Below are 18,465 nucleotides of genomic sequence, written 5' to 3'. Positions count from 1 at the left end.
GTGGGAAGTGGAGAGAAGCTCTATTCTTTGTACTCAGGAGGAGTGCGGCTAGCACCCTCTAAACTCAGAAGGAGGAGTTGAAGTGAGGTTTTCCCTGAGAAGAAATTAGAATGGAGGTGGTACCACAGCATCGCCTGTTCCACTCTCTTTTCTGTCTGCGGGCCGAACTAGATTGGATTCCCATACAAGTTCTTCTTTACAGTCAGGGCCTCTCTTGGCTCAAAAGGATAATTTCCCATGGCACTTGGAGGGAGGGTGTTTCAGGCCAGAGGTAGGACGTGGCCAGGGGTCAACGGCGAGTGGAAGAGTCAAATCCAGGGTTTAGGGAGAAGACATTTTATCAAATTATCGACCTATCCCATTTAATCGCAAATGAATTTCCCAAATCCTCAATTTCAAGTAGAGCATACCGAATATTTGAACTTCTTGCCAAGCACCCATCCCCCTTTCCCTGTTTTCTTTAAATCGAGCACTTTAAAATATAAATGTCTTTTGGTGGTCTGAAAGAGGGATTTTAGTTTTTCCAAGTATATTGAAAGGACCTGCAGCAACAAAAGTCCGTTTCAAATGAATGACTTGATTAAAGTTCTTGTTTTTGACTGAGTGAAGTGTTTGGAAACACCTTAGAACATTCCGTTTGCCTGCAGTTTAGCAGGTAAGTGGAAAAAAAGTACTTATTTGCCTGCAGTTTAGCATGTAAGTGGAAAAAAATACTTACTCCCCATTCCTTGATTTGCAGATGACGGATGGGATGAATCCCCTTCGCCCTTATGAACACCTTGATACCTTGGGCCAGTTCTTGGAGCATGATGGCCATGTTTTGCGTTTCTTCTGCTTGTGGGATGACACCGAATCAGAATTTGGAGATCCAAGAGAACTCATCCTCCACTACTTTTTGGCTGATGATACCATTGAGATAAAAGAAGTGGTCCAAGCCAACTCAGGCAGAGATGCTGTTCCTTTATTCCTTAACAGAAGAAAGCTGCCTAAGGTAAAAAAAAGGCGGGGAAATGATATCAAATGTCGCTTTTCCTTTCATAAGTAAAAGTCTTGAACTGTAATTCTGAATGTTATAGAGTAGGAACAGAATCAAAGTTGCAGTGTATTTATCTAGAGCATTAAGATTATTTTAACCAAGTAAACAACTACTTTTTGCATACAGTGCATTTGCAAAGTAGTTGAAAAATTGGACCAAATGGGTTTAAAAACAGCTTGAAGTCCAGGAAAAATTCAACTGTGAATTCAGGTTACTTAGGTTAACACTGCTTAGATTTTTCATTCATTCATTCAGTCGTATATATTGAGTGCTTACTGTGTGCAGAGCACTGGACTAAGTGCTTGGGAAGTACAAGTTGGCAACATATAGAGACGGTCCCTACCCAACAGCGGGCTCACAGTCTAGAAGGGGGAGACAGACAACAAAACAAAACATTGTAACAAAATAAAATAAATAGAATAAATATGTACAAGTAAAATAGAGTAATAAATACGTAGAAACATATATACATATATACAGGTGCTGTGGGGAGGGGAAGGAGGTAAGGTTGGGGGGAGAGGAAGAAGGGAGCTCAGTCTGGGAAGGCCTCCTGGAGGAGGTGAGCTCTCAGTAGGGCTTTGAAGGAAGAGAGCTAGCTTGGCGGATGTGTGGAGGGAGGGCATTCTAGGCCAGGGGGGGTCACGTGGACCGGGGGTCGATGGCAGGACAGGTGAGAACGAGGCACAGTGAGGAGGTTAGCGGCAGAGGAGTGGAGGGTGCAGGCTGGGCTGGAGAAGGAGAGAAGGGAGGTGAGGTAGGAGGGGGCGAGGTGATGGACAGCCTTGAAGCCGAGGGTGAGGAGTTTTTGCCTGATGCGTAGGTTGATTGGTAGCCCTGGAGATTTTTGAGGAGGGGAGAAACATGCCCAGAGCATTTCTGCACAAAGATGATCTGGGCAGTGGCGTGAAGTATGGATTGAAGTGGGGAGAGACAGGAGGAGAGGAAGCTGATGCAGTAATCCAGTCGGGATAGGATGAGAGATTGAACAAGCAGGGTAGCAGTTTGGATGGAGAGGAAAGGGCAGATCTTGGCTATGTTGTGGAGGTGAGACCGGCAGGTTTTGGTGATGGCTTGGATGTGAGGGGTGAATGAGAGAGCGGAGTCGAGGATGACTCCAAGGTTGTGGGCCTGTGAGACAGGAAGGATGGTAGTGCCGTCAACAGTGATGGGAAAGTCAGGGAGAGGGCAGGGTTTGGGAGGGAAGATAAGGAGTTCAGTCTTGGACATGTTGAGTTTTAGATGGCGGGCAGACATCCAGATGGAGATGTCCTGAAGGCAGGAGGAGATACGAGCCTGGAGGGAGGGAGAGAGAGCAGGGGCAGAGATGTAGATTTGGGTGTCATCAGTGTAGTGATGGCAGTTGAAGCCGTGGGAGCGAATGAGTACACCAAGGGAGTGAGTGTAGAGAGAGAACAGAAGGGGACCAAGAACTGACCTTTGAGGAACCCCTACAGTAAGGGGATGGGAGGGGGAGGAGGAGCCCGCAAAAGAGACTGAGAATGAACGGCCGGAGAGATAAGAGGAGAACCAGGAGAGGACAGATTCTGTGAAGCCAAGGTTGGATAGTGTGTTGAGGAGAAGGGGGTGGGCCACAGTGTCAAAGGCAGCTGAGAGGTCGAGGAGGATTAGGATAGAATAGGAGCCGTTGGATTTGGCAAGCAGGAGGTCAGTGGTGACCTTTGAGAGGGCAGTTTTTTCCCCTGGTCTTGGGTAGACGACTGAGGCTCAAGGAGGTAAAACAGTTTGGAGACCAATTATAAAGGCTTCCCTGATGTAGACAGAACGGGTGTAATGAAAATATTTCAAGGATGGAGGCTGTATTTTTTTGACTCTTTCAGGAGCTTAGATAATTGCAAAACAGGATAATCGGGCAGCATGGGCTATATATCGGCTTGAGAGAACCAAATCTGATATTTATCATCTTTTGAATATGTGAACTAACCTGGGTTCCAATTCATTTGGGTAATTGGCCATCCACTATACTGCTTATTGCTGCTTCTCATGACGCAGCCTTTTGAGAAACAGCATGGCCTAGTGGAAAGAGCATGGGCCGAGGAATCAGAGAATCTGGGTTCCAAACCTGGCTGTCCCACTTCCTTGCTGTAGGACCTTGGGGTAGTTCCTTAATTTTTCTGGATCTCAGTGTCCTCATCTGTAAAATGGGCATTCAGTACCTGTTCTCCCTCCTATACAGACTGTGAAGTCCATTGGGGACAGGGGCTGTGTCCAACCTGATTATCCTGTAACTACCCCAGTGCTTGCTTGGTACAGTGCTCGACACATAGTAAGCACTGAACAAATACCACATTTATTATTATTAATAATAATAATGTTATCAACTACCTTGAGTCCAGTAGGTGTCTACCTCATAGAGATGTGTATGAGGACAAATTGAAAGAACTGATGTGAAAGAACTTTGGAAAAATAAAAGCACCTGACACATTCAAGATATTATGTAATTGATTTTAGAAGTTTTTCCTATCAGAATATGGTAGGTCAATAAACAATGTCTCTCCTTGCTTTATCTGTCTTGGCAGTTTGCCCCAACTGGAATGTATCAACCTGGCCAAATTACAGATCGCACACTTCTCAATGTATTTGGAGGATTAGTGGGGAATAAAGGACGTTACATTCTGGATAATCGTAAGGTGAGAGATCGCTAAAAATCAAGTGGGTGTATTTGATACTTTTTAGTGTTTAGATACCTGAAATCTGCTATTGATATGCACACAGTGAAATACATTTCCCCCATAGGATGCAGTCAGAGGGAAATTATATAAGACCAGGAGAAACAAGCCTATTCTGAGAAGGGAATGTCTGTTTATTGTTATATTGTACTCTCCCAAGTGATTAGTACAGTGCTTTGCACACAGTAAGCGCTCCATAAATACGATTGACTGCATGTAGTTGACATTAAATTTTCATTAGTTTTGAGGCCATACAGTGCTAAAAGGATGCTTGAAAATTAGAACAGTCAGTTCGTTGTCTTTGAGTGCTTACTCTGTCTAGAGTTATTAAGAACTTGAGAGAGTATAGTACAATAGTTAGTAGACCCAACCTCTGCCCTCAAGCTGCTTACAGTCTAGCTGGGGAGACAGGCATTAAAATAAATGACATAGCAGGAAGCAGCTGACTTTAAAGATATGTACATAAGTGCTGTGCGGGGAGGTGAGGTAAATGCTTAGGGGGGTATGGACTCAAGTGCATAGGGGATGCAGTTGGGGGGCGGTACTAAGGTGAAGAGAAGCAGTGTGGCCTAGTGGATAGAGCAAGGGGACAGGGGCCCCTTTACAAAGTTTTACAAAGATTTACAAAGACAATGTGGCCTAGTGGAAGGCAGGGGACCTAGATTCCAATCCCAGCTCCACCACTTGGCTACGGTGTGACCTTGGACAAGTCACTTAACATCTCTGTGCCTCAGTTCCCTTATCTGCAAAATGGGGATTCAGTACCTCTCTTCTTCTTACAGTGTGAGCTCCATATGGGATCTGACTATTTTGTATCTACTTCAGTGCTGAGCACAATACTTGGCCCATAACTAGCACTTACCAAATGCCATTACTGTTGTTATTATTATTATTATTATATGGATGATTAGTTAAGGGAAGGCTTCCTAAGCTCACCACGAGGCTGTAAGCTCGTTGTGAGTGTTGTAGTGTAGTCTTCCAAGCGCTCAATAGTGTAGTCTCAGTAAGAGCTCAATAAATATGATTGGATGAACGGAGATGTGGTTTTAGAAAGGCTTTGGATTTGGGAAGAGCATGGGTCTGCCAGATGTGAGGAGGGAGGGAGTTCCAGACTGGGGGAGGATGTGAACCAGGGGTCATTGGCGAAAGAGGATAGAGTGGCGTTAGAGGAGTGAAGTTTGCAGGCCAGGTTGTAGTGGGAGAGGAGCATGGAGAGGGCCAATCACGTGTAGTAAAGCCAGTGAAGAGGAGTTTCTGCTTGATGCAGAGAAGGCTGGGCAACCATTGTAGGTTTGCCTAGGTCAAATGAATCTATTATATTTGAATATTATATTACATCACAGAAATTCAACTTTGTAAAAACATTCTCTCATTTTGCAATTCTCATAGCGTGGTGTGAAATCTGTGGTTTTTGTGCTAGACAGGACAAGTGCTCCAGGAGTTTTACAAAGACAATGACCTGACCCTGGGGGCCACCATCAATGTCTGGGGAAGAAAGATCCTCCTCTGTGACTGCGATGACTTTACTAAAGAATATTATAGGACGAAATATGGAATTGGTAGGTGGCAAATACAACAGATTCTTTCTGTTGCCCAGTTTCAAATACTGCACATATTCCTTTCTCTAGAGTATATTTTACTAAAAACTCTTAAAAGCATGTTATCACGTAGACAGGTAGAAGGTAAACACTTTTCATTTGTTTTGCTTGTGGGCCTGATCATAGGCATTAAAATGACAATCTATTTTAACCCCATTCCTTTTCCTTGCACATAACACCAAGAAAGCCTTCCAGACTTCAGTTTTCTGTATCTTAAGCTCAGTTCAAAGTTGAGTTATTCTGGAAAATCTGAGCTACTGTTTTGAGAGGTTTGTGATTTACTAATCAGAAAAAATAATTTATTCTTCAGCTGTACTCATTCGAGACTCAGAAACAACTCCTAGAATCATTGGTCTGAAATGGCTTTTCCAGGATTGTGATAGTTTAGATCTTGTACCTTTTGGTACTCACTGGTGTGCTTTCAGTTTTTAAAAATTTTAAAGTCAAGGCTTAGAGAAGCAGGAATCAGGAGACTTGGGCTCTAATCTTGGGTCTGCCACTTACCTGCTATAAGGCTTTAGGCAAGTCATTTAATTTCTCTGTGCCTAAGTTTCCTCATGTCTAAAATTGGGGAAAGATACCTGTTTTTTCTCTCACTAAGCCCGTGAGCTCTATGTAGGAGTTCTGTGTAGGGATAGGACAGGGACCATGTCCAACCTGATTATCTTGTATTCACTCCAGTGCTTGGCACATAGTAAGCACTTCACAAATACCACAATTATTATGACTATTATTAAATATTTATTACTTTCCCATTTTGGTTGACAGAACCTGGCCCTCCATTTATTCCTTAACTTTCCCCAGTTCTTACTGTTGTTGAATTTGTTCCCTCTCTCTTCCTCATTGTCTCACTGGACCATAGAAGCAGTGCAGTTCTGTCTGCCCCCGGGGCCTTGTGCAAGGAATCAGGTCCTCAAATTTCCTCTGGGAACCTAAAATTGGCCTCTAGGTCCTTCCTCCTACAATTTTTTTTTTTAATTGTGTTTGTTAAGCACTTACTATATGTCAAATAGTGGGATAGATACACTTCCCTTGACAATTGTCCCAATATAGAGTAAAACCGGCTCTTCCTCAACCTCCTTTTCCTCCCCCAGCTCTTTGTTATTTACCAAGCACCCCCCAGTGCCTGGCCAACCATTCACCCATCAAGAGGGCACAGGGTGGAAATCCACTTCTGGGTGGGCTTTAAATGAAAATTGTAAACATGCAGCTCCAAAAGCAAAACGAAAAGTAGTTACCAGGGGGCAGAGAGACAGACACCAAAGGACTTAATGTTCAGATATGAAATTGTGTTCATTTTTCAAGCCTTTTGATGATTCTGAAGTTGCATTAAAGAAAAGAGAGGTGAGAGACAGAGAGGAAGTGGACAGGGGAGAGGAGCAGAAGAGGGGACAATATGGGGGGACGGAAGATGAGAGTTGGGGAAGAAGGAGATTTGGTGCTCTTCTAACCTTTTTCAGCAGGCCTTCCGAAAGCCCAGGTCCAGGGAAGGGGTGAATTATCTATCCTTCCACTCCATTAGATGAGATGAGATTTCTGTTTCAGAGCATTTGTGGTCCATTTCATTTGAAGATTATTCAAAATTGGCATTTTCTCTTATTCTACAAAAAACCCCCCACAGTAAGACAAACAAAAAACCAACCCTTAAAAAACAACCCCAAACTAAGATCTTGGTTTTAAAGAAAATTCAGCACTGAGTTTTTTTAAACTAAAAAATATGCAAATATAAAACTCAACTTCAGTCACTCTGACTCATTTACCAGTCACATGGCATATATTTAAACACACATTTTTACGTTTTGCAGTTGCTTGTATTATTTCATGTTACTTGAGCACCAGTCATGTACTTTGTGCATCAGCTTACGTGCAGTTGGAAATATATTTGACAGAAAGAGACGAGTCAGAATTACTTTGAAAATGCCTACCTTTGTTTTATGCTGTGGCTAAATTACTACCTGTCAATACTGATATTTTTAGAGCCTTTGTATTGACCCTGTGATTTTTCCTGTGAGTTGTTAGCTGTCCTGTTATGCTGACAGCCAGTCCAATTTGTCCCACAGGCTCCAGATTTCAGTTAGAACAAACGCTCAGTAGTGCTCGAGAATCATAATAATTGTGGTATTTAAGTGCTTACTATGGGCCAGGCACTGTACTAAGCGCTGGGGTAGATACAAGTGATTTGGGTTGGAGCAGTATGGCCCAGTAAATAGAGCAAGGGCATGGGAGTTAGAAGGACCTGGCTTCTAATCCTGGCTCCGCCACTTGTCTACTCTGTGACCTTGGGCAAATCACTTCACTTTTCTGGGCCCCAGCTCCCACATCCGTAAAAGCAGGATTAAGATTGTGAGCCTCATGTGGGACATGGTCTGTGTCCAACCTGTCAACCTTGTATCTATCCCAGCGATTAGTACAGTGCCTGGCACATTGTAAATGCTTAAAACAAAAAAAAATGCAGTTGTCAACTTCTCTGCCACCTCCAGCCCCCCAGTTCCACCAAGGCCGCAGTTCACTTCCACCACCCTTATCTGGCCCCACAGGAAGACTCTTCAGCATTTATTTTGTGCCAAGCACTGTGCTAAGTGCTGGGGTAGATACAAGGTTGTCAGGTTGGAAACAGCCCATGTCCCACTACTTCCTGGCAGCTAGTGAATAGCCAAGTACCACCACCACACAGACGCTTCCTTACTGTTGGCCGGGAGTCGGTTTCAGAGCCTTGTTGCTGAGGATTAGTATCTACTTCAGCACTGGTCTACTTCAGTGCTCAGCTCCCAGAAAGCAAGGCAGGCACTAAAGATGATACAGTGATAGCTACCATTGAATCACCCTCCCCTTTTAAAAATGCCAGAGAAAACAAGGATGGAAGGCCAGATGGACGGGGTTTAATGACACAGAGAATGGTGAACTGCCCAGGCCCAAGGCCAAGATTCCTAGTATCTCTGAACTGAAAGGGATCTTAAGAAGCTATTACAACCGTCCCTGAACTCTCTAGCAGACTTGGACCCAAGACAACTCAGGCATCGGAGAGTTGACCTTTTTTTAAAGACTCCCAGAGATCCATCACAGACTCTTCCCAGGGTCTAGCATACCAACCTTCTCTTCCTGCCTCTTGACACCCTAGGTATTAGACTGCTGACTTGCAAATCACCAAACACATTAGACTTCTTGACTATAGTTAGCCTCTCATAAGTGACTTTGAATTTAATTTATTTTTGGACCATCAGTCCTCACAAAGGGGGAGTGAGAATCTAATTGAAATGTAGATTTCCAAGACCTGATTCATAAAACCCTCTTGACCCCATTTCCTCTTTAATCAGTCAATCAATGTTATTTACTGAGTGCTTATAATAATAATAATAATAATGGTATTTGTTAAGCGCTTACTATGTGCAAAGCACTGTTCTAAGCGCTGGGGGGGGTACAAGGTGATCAGGTTGTCCCATGTGGGGCTCACAGTCTTAATCCCCATTTTACAGATGAGGGAACTGAGGCCCAGAGAAGTTAAGTGACTTGCCCAAGGTCACACAGCTGACAAGTGGCAGAGCTGAGATTTGAACCCATGACCTCTGACTCCAAAACCCGGGCTCTTTCCACTGAGCCACGCTGCTTATGGTGTGTAGACCACTGTACTAAGCGCATAGGGAGACTGCAGTGCAATTGAGATGGTGGACAAGATGCCCGCCTTCAAGGTGCTTATAGACCGTAAGCTCATTGTGGGCAGGGAACATGTCTACCAACTCTGGATTATTGTACTCTCCCAGGCGCTTAGTAAAATTGTCTGCACGCAATAGATGCTCAGTAAATACCATTGATAGATTGTAGTCTGTGCATCCCCAACTTCAGTCTGCAGAGCTTTAGGTCTTTGGGTGAGGAGGCTTTAGGGAATGGTGGAGCCTAATTTTTAAAAAAGGGCCAAGTTATGCAGCCATGCGGAATTTTTGTCCTGAAATTGCTTAACCTAGACAATTGAAAAGACTGGAAACTTGTATTTTACCAACTGCCAGAGCTACGTAGTGTATTCAGATGGGCAGAGAGAGCCCTGTGAATTTATGAGCCCACTGTTGGGTAGGGACTGTCTCTATATGTTGCCAATTTGTACTTCCCAAGCGCTTCGTACAGTGCTCTGCACATAGTAAGCGCTCAATAAATACGATTGATGATGATGAGCACTGCTAAGAGAAACTACCATTAACAGTCACAGTTTAAACTGCCATGTTACAAGCTGCAAATGATAGCAATAGTACAGCCTTTGCCACGGTCATGCACTAGGTGGCACTATTGGAGTGGAAGAAAGTACTAAGCCATTTTCAATAGTTAATCCTGAAAAACAAAAAATTGCGGTATTTGGAAAAGAACCTGTTAGAAAACCGGCTATTCTTTTGAGTTACAGAATGCACATTTGATCATTTGATCACAGGAGGCCTTCCCAGACTGAGCCCCTTCCTTCCTCTCCCCCTCGCCTCCCTCTCCATCCCCCCCCATCTTACCTCCTTCCCTTCCCCACAGCACCTGTATATATGTTTGTACATATTTATTACTTTATTTATTTTACTTGTACATATCTATTCTATTTATTTTATTTTGTTAGTATGTTTGGTTTTGTTCTCCGTCTCCCCCTTTTAGACTGTGAGCCCACTGTTGGGTAGGGACTGTCTCTAGATGTTGCCAACTTGGACTTCCCAAGCGCTTAGTACAGTGCTCTGCACACAGTAAGCGCTCAGTAAATACGATTGATGATGATGATGATGATCACTTGGCGATTCAACATATCATTTCCCTCCCTCAGCCCCACGGCACTTATTCACATATCCATAATTCAGTGTGGCTCAATGGAAATCAATCAATCAATCGTATTTACTGAGCGCTTACTGTGTGCAGAGCACTGTACTAAGCGCTTGGGAAGTACAAGTTGGCAAGGAGCCCGGGCTTTGGAGTCATTGGTCATGGGTTCAAATCCTGCCTCCGCCAATTGTCAGCTGTGTGACTTTGGGCAAGTCACTTAACTTCTCTGGGCCTCAGTTACCTCATCTGTAAAATGGGGATTGACTGTGAGCCCCCTGTGGGGCAACCTGATCACCTTGAGAAGCAGCGTGGCTCAGTGGAAAGAACCCGGGCTTTGGAGTCAGAGGTCGTGGGTTCGAATCCCGGTTCCGCCACGTCTGCTGTGACATTGGGCAAGTCACTTCACTTCTCTGGGCCTCAGTTACCTCATCTGTAAAATGGGGAGGATGACTGAGCCCCACGCGGGACAACCTGATCAACTTGTATCCCCCCCAGCGCTTAGAACAGTGCTTTGCACATAGTAAGTGCTTAACAAATGCCATTATTATTATTATTATTATTGTGTCCCTCCCAGTGCTTAGAACAGTGCTTTACACATAGTACGCACTTAACAAATGCCATTATTATTATTATTATTATATTAATACCCGTCCCCCCCGCGTAAACGGTAAGCTTGTTGTGAGCAGGGAATGCATCTACCAACTCTGTTACAGTGTACTCTTCCAAGTGCTTAGTATTGTGCTCTGCACACAGTAAGCACTCAGTAAATATGATTGATTAGTCTGACAAACCTTGGTTTTCCAGTTCAGGGTGGGTTTATATGTTCATTCAATCGTATTTATTGAGCGCTGTGTGCAGAGCACTGTACTAAGCGCTTAGTGTATGTGGGGCATGTTATGATTTTATCAGGCATTTTTCATATAACTTCCTGTACCCATACTGAATTTTCTCACAAATTCAAAAGCATTGCATTCTGGTGTATTAATTTTGATAATATACTGTTGTGAACATATTTTTGCCCAAAGCATTTTTTCTGGAAGCTTCCAAGTAGAACAAGCCTTCCATGAGTGAGTTTTTGTATTGCTTTGGAATTGTACCCTTATCTCAGCTTTCCACTCTTTACAAATGCCTCACTGGCCCCAAGAAAGAGCACACGTTGCTTTTTTGCTGTATATATTTTCGAAATCCCTTGTCTGCTTGACTCCAGGGAACGTGCCTACCGTGTTATATTGTACTCTCCCAAGCGCTTACTACAGTGCTCTGCATGGAGTAAGCACTCAGTAAATATGACTGATCAATTGTCTTCCAGATAGGCTGAGGGCTTTCATAAATATGAGGTCTTTCTCTAAGAGGTCTTGAGTAATATCAGTTCCAGGAGGATTAGAAACAATTGTATTTAAGGATACAGTCAGGGAGTGGAATGCAGACTGAAATTTCCTTTACAGAACGGTAGGTACTTCATTTTGGCAGGTTCTAAACAGTATCTGTGATTTGTTTCAGTGTCTGTATCTCCGCTAGGTTGCCAAGTCTTTGTGTTCTTCCATGTGCGTACAGGTATTCTGTGTACAGTGAGTGTGCAATAAATACTACTGACTGTTGGGGAAAAAAAAACGTTTCAGAGAGAAGCTATAAATGGTCAAAAGGAATGAAAACTTTTCAGTCTGTCAAGATCTCCACCCTATACAGAGTTCAGTGGGTCAGATACCCTAATTTACCATCCATTCACCCTTTCCTGGAAAGCGATGTGTTACATTTTACCTATTCATCCCATCATACCTTTAGGAAGGAAGGGAGAAATTTAGCCATGAGTCTGTCTGAGGAAGACATTTGCATTAGTTTTCTTAGCCAGTGAATGAACTTAGAAATGAGTTTTTTTGTTTGCTTTTTTGTGGGTAGGTCAAAGGCAGAGATAAAAGTTAAAAACCAAAGCATTCTGTACATTTGAGGAATTAATCCAACCTTTTATGTCCTCTTCTCATGAAACCTGAGGGAAAACCAGGGAAAATGATCACGCTCCAAGTATGCAGCTAGAGATGTAAAGGCAAAGGATAAATGTTTATTCTTGCCATTTAGACTTGATTTTTTTTGCATTGAATCCATGGTGACCATTTAGTCGATTTTCCTGTTACTGTAAACATGAGCGAAGCAGACTCTGAGGGGAGTTCTTTCTCTTACATTTGAGACTGTCTGAAATACAGCTCTTCTTCATCCAGAAACACATTGAGTCTTTCAAAATAGTCATTATCAGAGCAAACCAAAAACCAGGATTTTTTTTCTTTTGTTGTGTTACAGAGACATTTACTCCAGTCCCATATAAGACCACCCCTTCTTCAAAGCCGGAAAGGACCTTTCCACCTTACAATGGCTTTGGTTCTGAAGAGGACTCCCTTTGTTCCTGTGTAGGAATTCTGCTCAAACCTCCCCAAAAAGACTTCAAGAAGTTCATGGAAAAAGACAGGTATCAGATGGGATTATTTGTCAGATAATTGCTCCATTTCTACGTGGGATTTCTGCTGTGTGACATGTAATGATGGTGGATAGTCTAAGTTCTGCTTTAGCACAGGCTTTTATTATACAACTTGGCTATATGTGATGATAGTAATGATGGTATTTAAGCATTTACTATGTGCCAAGCACTGTTCTAAGCGCTGGGGGGATATAAGGTAATCAGACTGTCCCGCGTGGGGTTCACAGCCTTAATCCCCTGAGGGAACTGAGGCACAGAGAAGTTAAGTGACTTGCCCAAAGTCACACAGCTGACAAATGGCCAAGCTGGGATTAGAACCCATGACCTCTGACTCCCAAGCCCATGATCTTTCCACTGAGCCGGGGCGTAATGCCACTGCTGCTGATTTAAACATGTACACAAGCGCTGAAGGTGGTTATAAATAAATAAGTGTAAGTGGCAGCTTTTGGGTTGATATGGTTTGGGATGGTGGGAGTTAGGTGGGGAAGCCTTGTTGGAAGAGGCAAGAGAAGCAGCATGATCTAGTGGATAGACCTCAGGCCTGGGTGTCAGAAGGACCTGGGTTCTAATTCCGGCTTTGCCACTTGTCTGCTGTGTGACCTCGGACAAGTCACTTCACTTCTCTGTGCTTCAGGTACCTCATCTGTAAAATGGGGATTAAGACTGTGATCCTTAGTACAGTGCTGTGCACACAGTAAGCACTCAATAAATACGATTGAATGAATCGGCGATAGGGACTCTGTCCAACTTTATTACTTTGTATCTGATCTAGCGCTTAGAACAGTGTGTGACACATAATAAGTGCTTAACAAATACTATAAAAAAAGAGATTTTAGTATTTCCCCATAAGAGGAAGCTTCCTCAAGAACCTAACCACCACCCCACTGTAGTAGAACTCCCCATATTATTTAGCTTTCCCATGTACAAAATGCAGTGTAAATTTGTTGTGTTATTCCTTCGCTTAACACATTCCCAAATTCACGATTTCTCAAGTCTTCGCTCTGAGTATTTCACATTTCACCCACGTGGCAACTTGCATGCTTCTTGCCCTTTGAAAAACTATGCTATTGAAAAATTTCACTGTTTCTAGGCCTAGAACATCACACTGCATTTTATTAAGTGAGTCATTTGGTTGGGTTTGTTGACCTTCAAATTCTTTTGTGCTGTGAAAATGAAGGCTATCAATTAAGACTGTATTTCTAAAGTGCTTGAGAAGTACTTCCCTGGGTCATCATTTTTGAGTGCTTTCAGCTTTGGTTTCGCTAGGGAGAAGAGGCACTGTAGAAAAAAGTCGTCCTACGCTGGTTAAGTCGCAATGCATGGATGAATGTTGCACTGTCTCCTCAAGCTGAAAGTGGAAGTCGGACATCAGGGAAATGATGAGAAGGAGGAAGTTTAAAAGAGGAAAGAGAGGGTAGTCTAGGGAGAGAAGGGATAGATTACAGCCACCCTTTATTTGAATGCAGTCTGGTTGGGAGAAATTGCTGCTGTTCTGTCTCCCCACATCTTTCGTATTTGTATGTATGTACTGTTGAGTGATGACCACACACTTGCGTCGGGGATAGAGCACGAGCCTGGGAATCAGAAGGACCTGAGTTCTTATCCCGGCTCTGCCACTTGTCTGCTGTGGACAAGCCACTTCTCGGTGTCAGTTACCTCATCTGCAAAATGGGGATTGACTGGGAGCCCAGTGTGGGACCTGGACTGTGTTCAAGCTGATTAGCTTGTATCTACCGCAGAGCTTAGTATAGTGCTTGGCATATAACAACCCCTTAATAAGCACCATAAAGAAATATACTGAAAAATTCTAAAAATCTTATATTAATAGTAAGTACTAGTAAGTTGAATTTGGCTTTCACATCTCTTTTCACAACTTTCCTTTGAGGGACAGGGGGGAGATGATGATTTCCATTTTATGCATGAGAATGCTGATGCCCAGAGTTGTTGCATGACTTGGCTGAAGTTGCACAGTAAAGCAGTGGCAGAACTGGGGCTCAGAACCTGATCTTCTAGACTCCGTAGTCCAGGGCTCTAAAAACAGAGCATGAGAAATAGGTAATTCTTGGAGCCCAACAATGTGTGGTCATTGCTTATACTCTTGGGGCTAGTAACTGAACAGTTCCTCAATGCTAGCCATTTGAGGGACACATTTCTCTGTTCAAAATTAATGGAAAAAATTCTTCCAAATGAATAAAATTCAATAAAATCAGGGTCCTCTGGAATTCAGGGGAATGATTTTTTTTTGCAATTTTCCTTCAAAGGAGGCTGTATACATACATGCTAGCCTTTTCAATATTGTTGGTGTTGAAAAGGAGGTGTGCAATTCTGCTGTGTAAGACAAGTGGTCACGGAAGCCACATTAAAATTTTCAAACTGCTTCATTAACTGAATTGTTGCTGCAACCGGGGTCTCCTCCAATTTGGTTTCCTTCTGCCCACTCCTTGCACTGAGCCAGGAGTATGCTTCCAAAAATCCCCACCCAGTAGGATGACATACTGTTGTTTCCATGGCAACTGATGCACTGCAGTGGGGAGGCTTGTGTGTAAGCTTAAACAATCTGAGGTCTTGAAACTGCAAGAGCCAGTGAAAGCAGAATGGCTCTAAATAAGATGACTGAATGAAGAGTCAGAAATCTTATCAAACATCTCTATTTTGAGACAGATGAAATATTCTGTGTGAGGCTCCAAATAATTTAGAGGGGCAGTTATAAAATTTTTAATTATCATGTGTTTAGGGTGCTTCACAGAAGTCATAGATGGCTTCATTTATCAGCAGTAAGGTGATTGTTCCCAGACTGGTGGTGTTAATAATTGAATAATAACATCCTCAAACTTCAAATGTTCATTTTTATTCTGATTTGTTCCAGATGCCAGGCAACTGCTTATGAAATCATTTCTTTCTCTGGTCATTTTCCTTTCCAACATTTTTAAAAAGTCATCTATATCTGTTTTGCTTGCAGCGCTTTCTGAGGTGATTTCCCTGTTAGTTGATTTTGTGGTGGAGAAGAGAGCCTTAAATTAAGCTCATGTTGGTTTTCAGAATTAAAATGTATTTAATGTCAGACCTGGAAATTCCACTAGAAATCTGTTCCCTTGCAACTTATTACACTATCCAAAGTTTACTTCTGTCTAGTAGAAGTGGTACCTCTTTCATATCAGGAGACCAATTCTTCTGAAGGATGGCTAGTGCAAAACTTGAAATTTCATTAAGTGTCAGAGCAGACTGTATAGGATGTTAGATTGTACAACACTGTGGTTTCAATTCTTGAATTCAGTGAATTAGCTTTAATATTGCATCTACCCCCAGATCTAAATAGAACAGCCTTGTAAATAGTCACCTGTCTACTCATCTGGGAAGAATCAGATTTTCCCTTATGTCTTCTGGAGAGGGGTGTGGACTGGAGGTAGAAGTTATTTTACACTCATTTCATTATTAATACAGGGCATTTAATCTAATGTCCAGAGGCCAGGTATGGGTACTGTTTGATGTTTCCCCTATGTTCATTCATCAATTAAGGTCAGTTGGCTTTTATCTGTTAACAGCCCAGAGATTTAGTGTTGGGAATCAGGTGACTTTTTTGAATCTAAAATGGACAGAAGGAAACCAAATTGGAGAAGACAATAATTCAGTTAATGAAGCAGTTCAAAAATTTTAATGTGGCTTCCGTGATGAGGGTGAGAGAGAGAGAGAAAGGCGGGGGTTGGGGGCTGGGGGGGGAAGTGGAGCCCTTGGATAACATGCCTATTTGCCCTGAACCCCTTTTTCAAGGGCTCATCCAAACAGCTAGCGCAGCAGTTTGAGCAATACCAAAATATAGGTAATAAACTGATTGCCAGTTCCAGTCTGATTGAAAATGAAACTGGAGGCTTTGTGCCAATAAGAACTCTATTAAGGAATTTTCCAAAATAATTTTTTCTTTCCTACACAGCTAAAGTCCTGGAGTTAGTGAGTCCAGAGACATGGTAAGGGCCATATATTTTTAGGTATCAAAAATAATATCAATCAATAGTATTCATTGACCACTTCCTTTGAACAGAACACTGTACTACGTGCTTGGGAAAGTACAGTATAACAGAGTTGGTAGATACATTCCCTGCCCACAAGCTTAGAGTCTAGAGATGCTTCATATCACTATCCCATTGCTCAGTATTGTTGGACTTTCCCAAAGCTGTACCACAGTTTTAATGGTATTTAGTAGGTTTATGTGTGACAGTTTTGGGTTCTTCATATTGTTTACAGGCCAAGGATACAAAGCACCTCTATCTGAAAAAAATTTGTGGTCCTTTATCAAATAAAACCATCATTTTCCTTTTCTCTTTTCCACTTAGCTTTGGCTGTGAGAGTAATATCCTCCGATTTATTGCAAAATTCATCACTGATGACCCTGTTGACAAGGAACGAAAGTTTATTGTTTCATTTTTCCTCAGTGATGACTCTATTTCGGTCTTTGAGCCACCACAGAGAAACTCAGGTAAGAAGACTTAAAATTTGAATGCTAATCTTCTAAGCCTGTCTCCAGGAAAACGTGCCTGACAATCTTTCAACAGGGGCTTAATGCTCCTAATTCATAATCACCTCTCCCCTTCTGCATTCCTCCTCTCCCTCCCTAAGAGAAGGATTCTCTGTAGATTAAGAAATTAAATGCCTTTTGTATAATGAATCTGAGTTCAGCAGAAGGATTGGGCTGTGAGGATAACAGGGTAGACTGCTTTGTATTTTCCCTTGTGATTTTCTTTCAGTGGAAGCCAGGTATTTCCTTTGGTACCTAAGATAAATTCCAGTGTTGGAGTGAACACATTCCTCTACTTCAGCGTGGCACATTCTTGAGAGTGCTGCTTTCTAGGTTCACAAGGATGTGTTGAGAATTAAACTATTAAACCGAGAAAAAAGCATGAAGGTTCAATCTTAAGGTAGACTTCACCCCATTGCTGCAATACGTTATTTGATTTTTCACTTTAATTTCAGTACTTAATTCCTCCAGTAAACTTTCTGACTCAAGTAGTTTGGGGCTTGCATTCATGGACCCAACCTTCTGAACTTTTCTCACTAAGTGCAACTTATGTATGGCCCCATAGAGTGGCATAGAGGTAGGCCCATTTGCTGCTGATTGTGTAATACACAAGAAACTGACTAGCTTTCAGGAGCAGGTCGAGTTCATATTGACTATGGTAATGTTTAACAAATATATTTTAGAATGTAATAAGTATATTCTAATCCTAATAACAGCATGGCCTAGTGGAAAGATCATGGGCCTGGGGGTCAGAGGACCCGGGTTCTAATCCTGGTTCTGCCAGCTGCTTGCTTTATGACCTTGGGCAAGTCACTTGACTTGTCTGTGCCTCACTTTCCTCAAGTGTAAAATATAGGATTCAATACCTGTTCTCCCTCCTACTTAGGCTGTGAGCCCCACGTGGGACAAGGACTGTGTCTGACCTAATTAACCTGTACCTACCCCAGAAAGTAAAACAATGTGTTTTACACGGAGTAAGTGCTTAATACCACAAAAAATAGCATATTTTACAAATGTCTATTACACCTTCACATTAAAAAAACTGTATATTAAGGACAATACACTGTTGTTTGCCCGACCACCAGAGGCAAGAATGAATTCAATTTCATCCCCAGGGCTTCTCTGCTGCTCAGATTGTTGCTAAGGCTGCTAACACACATGCCAATAGGAATGCAGGCATTGCAGGGTGCTGATACAATAGCCTTTAACTTCTGGCGGTAGTGAATGCCATAGGAATTTGTCACTCTCAGCCTACGGCAGAGTCAAGCGACCCGAGAGGCATGTAGCCATAGCCTCTACTCGAGAAAGACCGAGGCCTGAACTTGAGAGAAGACATAAATCAGGATTGAGTTACCTTGTCTTTATGGGGAAACTTTCATCATTGTTTC

At 42.6% G+C, this 18,465-nt stretch overlaps 1 protein-coding gene across 2 annotated transcripts in view; it reads left to right on the top strand.

The window, feature by feature from the left end:
• EFHC2 (EF-hand domain containing 2) overlaps positions 1-18,465 on the top strand; it is a 67,513-nt gene that overhangs the window by 30,026 nt on the left and 19,022 nt on the right. For both annotated transcript variants that reach the window (XM_038760440.1, XM_038760441.1), the window contains exons 5-9: positions 740-991; positions 3,574-3,684; positions 5,144-5,282; positions 12,393-12,558; positions 16,896-17,038. In XM_038760440.1, the coding sequence (XP_038616368.1) occupies positions 740-991; positions 3,574-3,684; positions 5,144-5,282; positions 12,393-12,558; positions 16,896-17,038 (811 nt within the window). The remainder of the gene's footprint in view (positions 1-739; positions 992-3,573; positions 3,685-5,143; positions 5,283-12,392; positions 12,559-16,895; positions 17,039-18,465) is intronic.

The sequence above is a fragment of the Tachyglossus aculeatus genome, chromosome 18 (genome assembly GCF_015852505.1).
Source record: "Tachyglossus aculeatus isolate mTacAcu1 chromosome 18, mTacAcu1.pri, whole genome shotgun sequence".
NCBI classification, from domain to species: Eukaryota; Metazoa; Chordata; class Mammalia; order Monotremata; family Tachyglossidae; genus Tachyglossus; species Tachyglossus aculeatus.
Note: the sequence above shows the minus strand (reverse complement) of the source record. Positions and strands in the feature narration are given on the sequence as shown.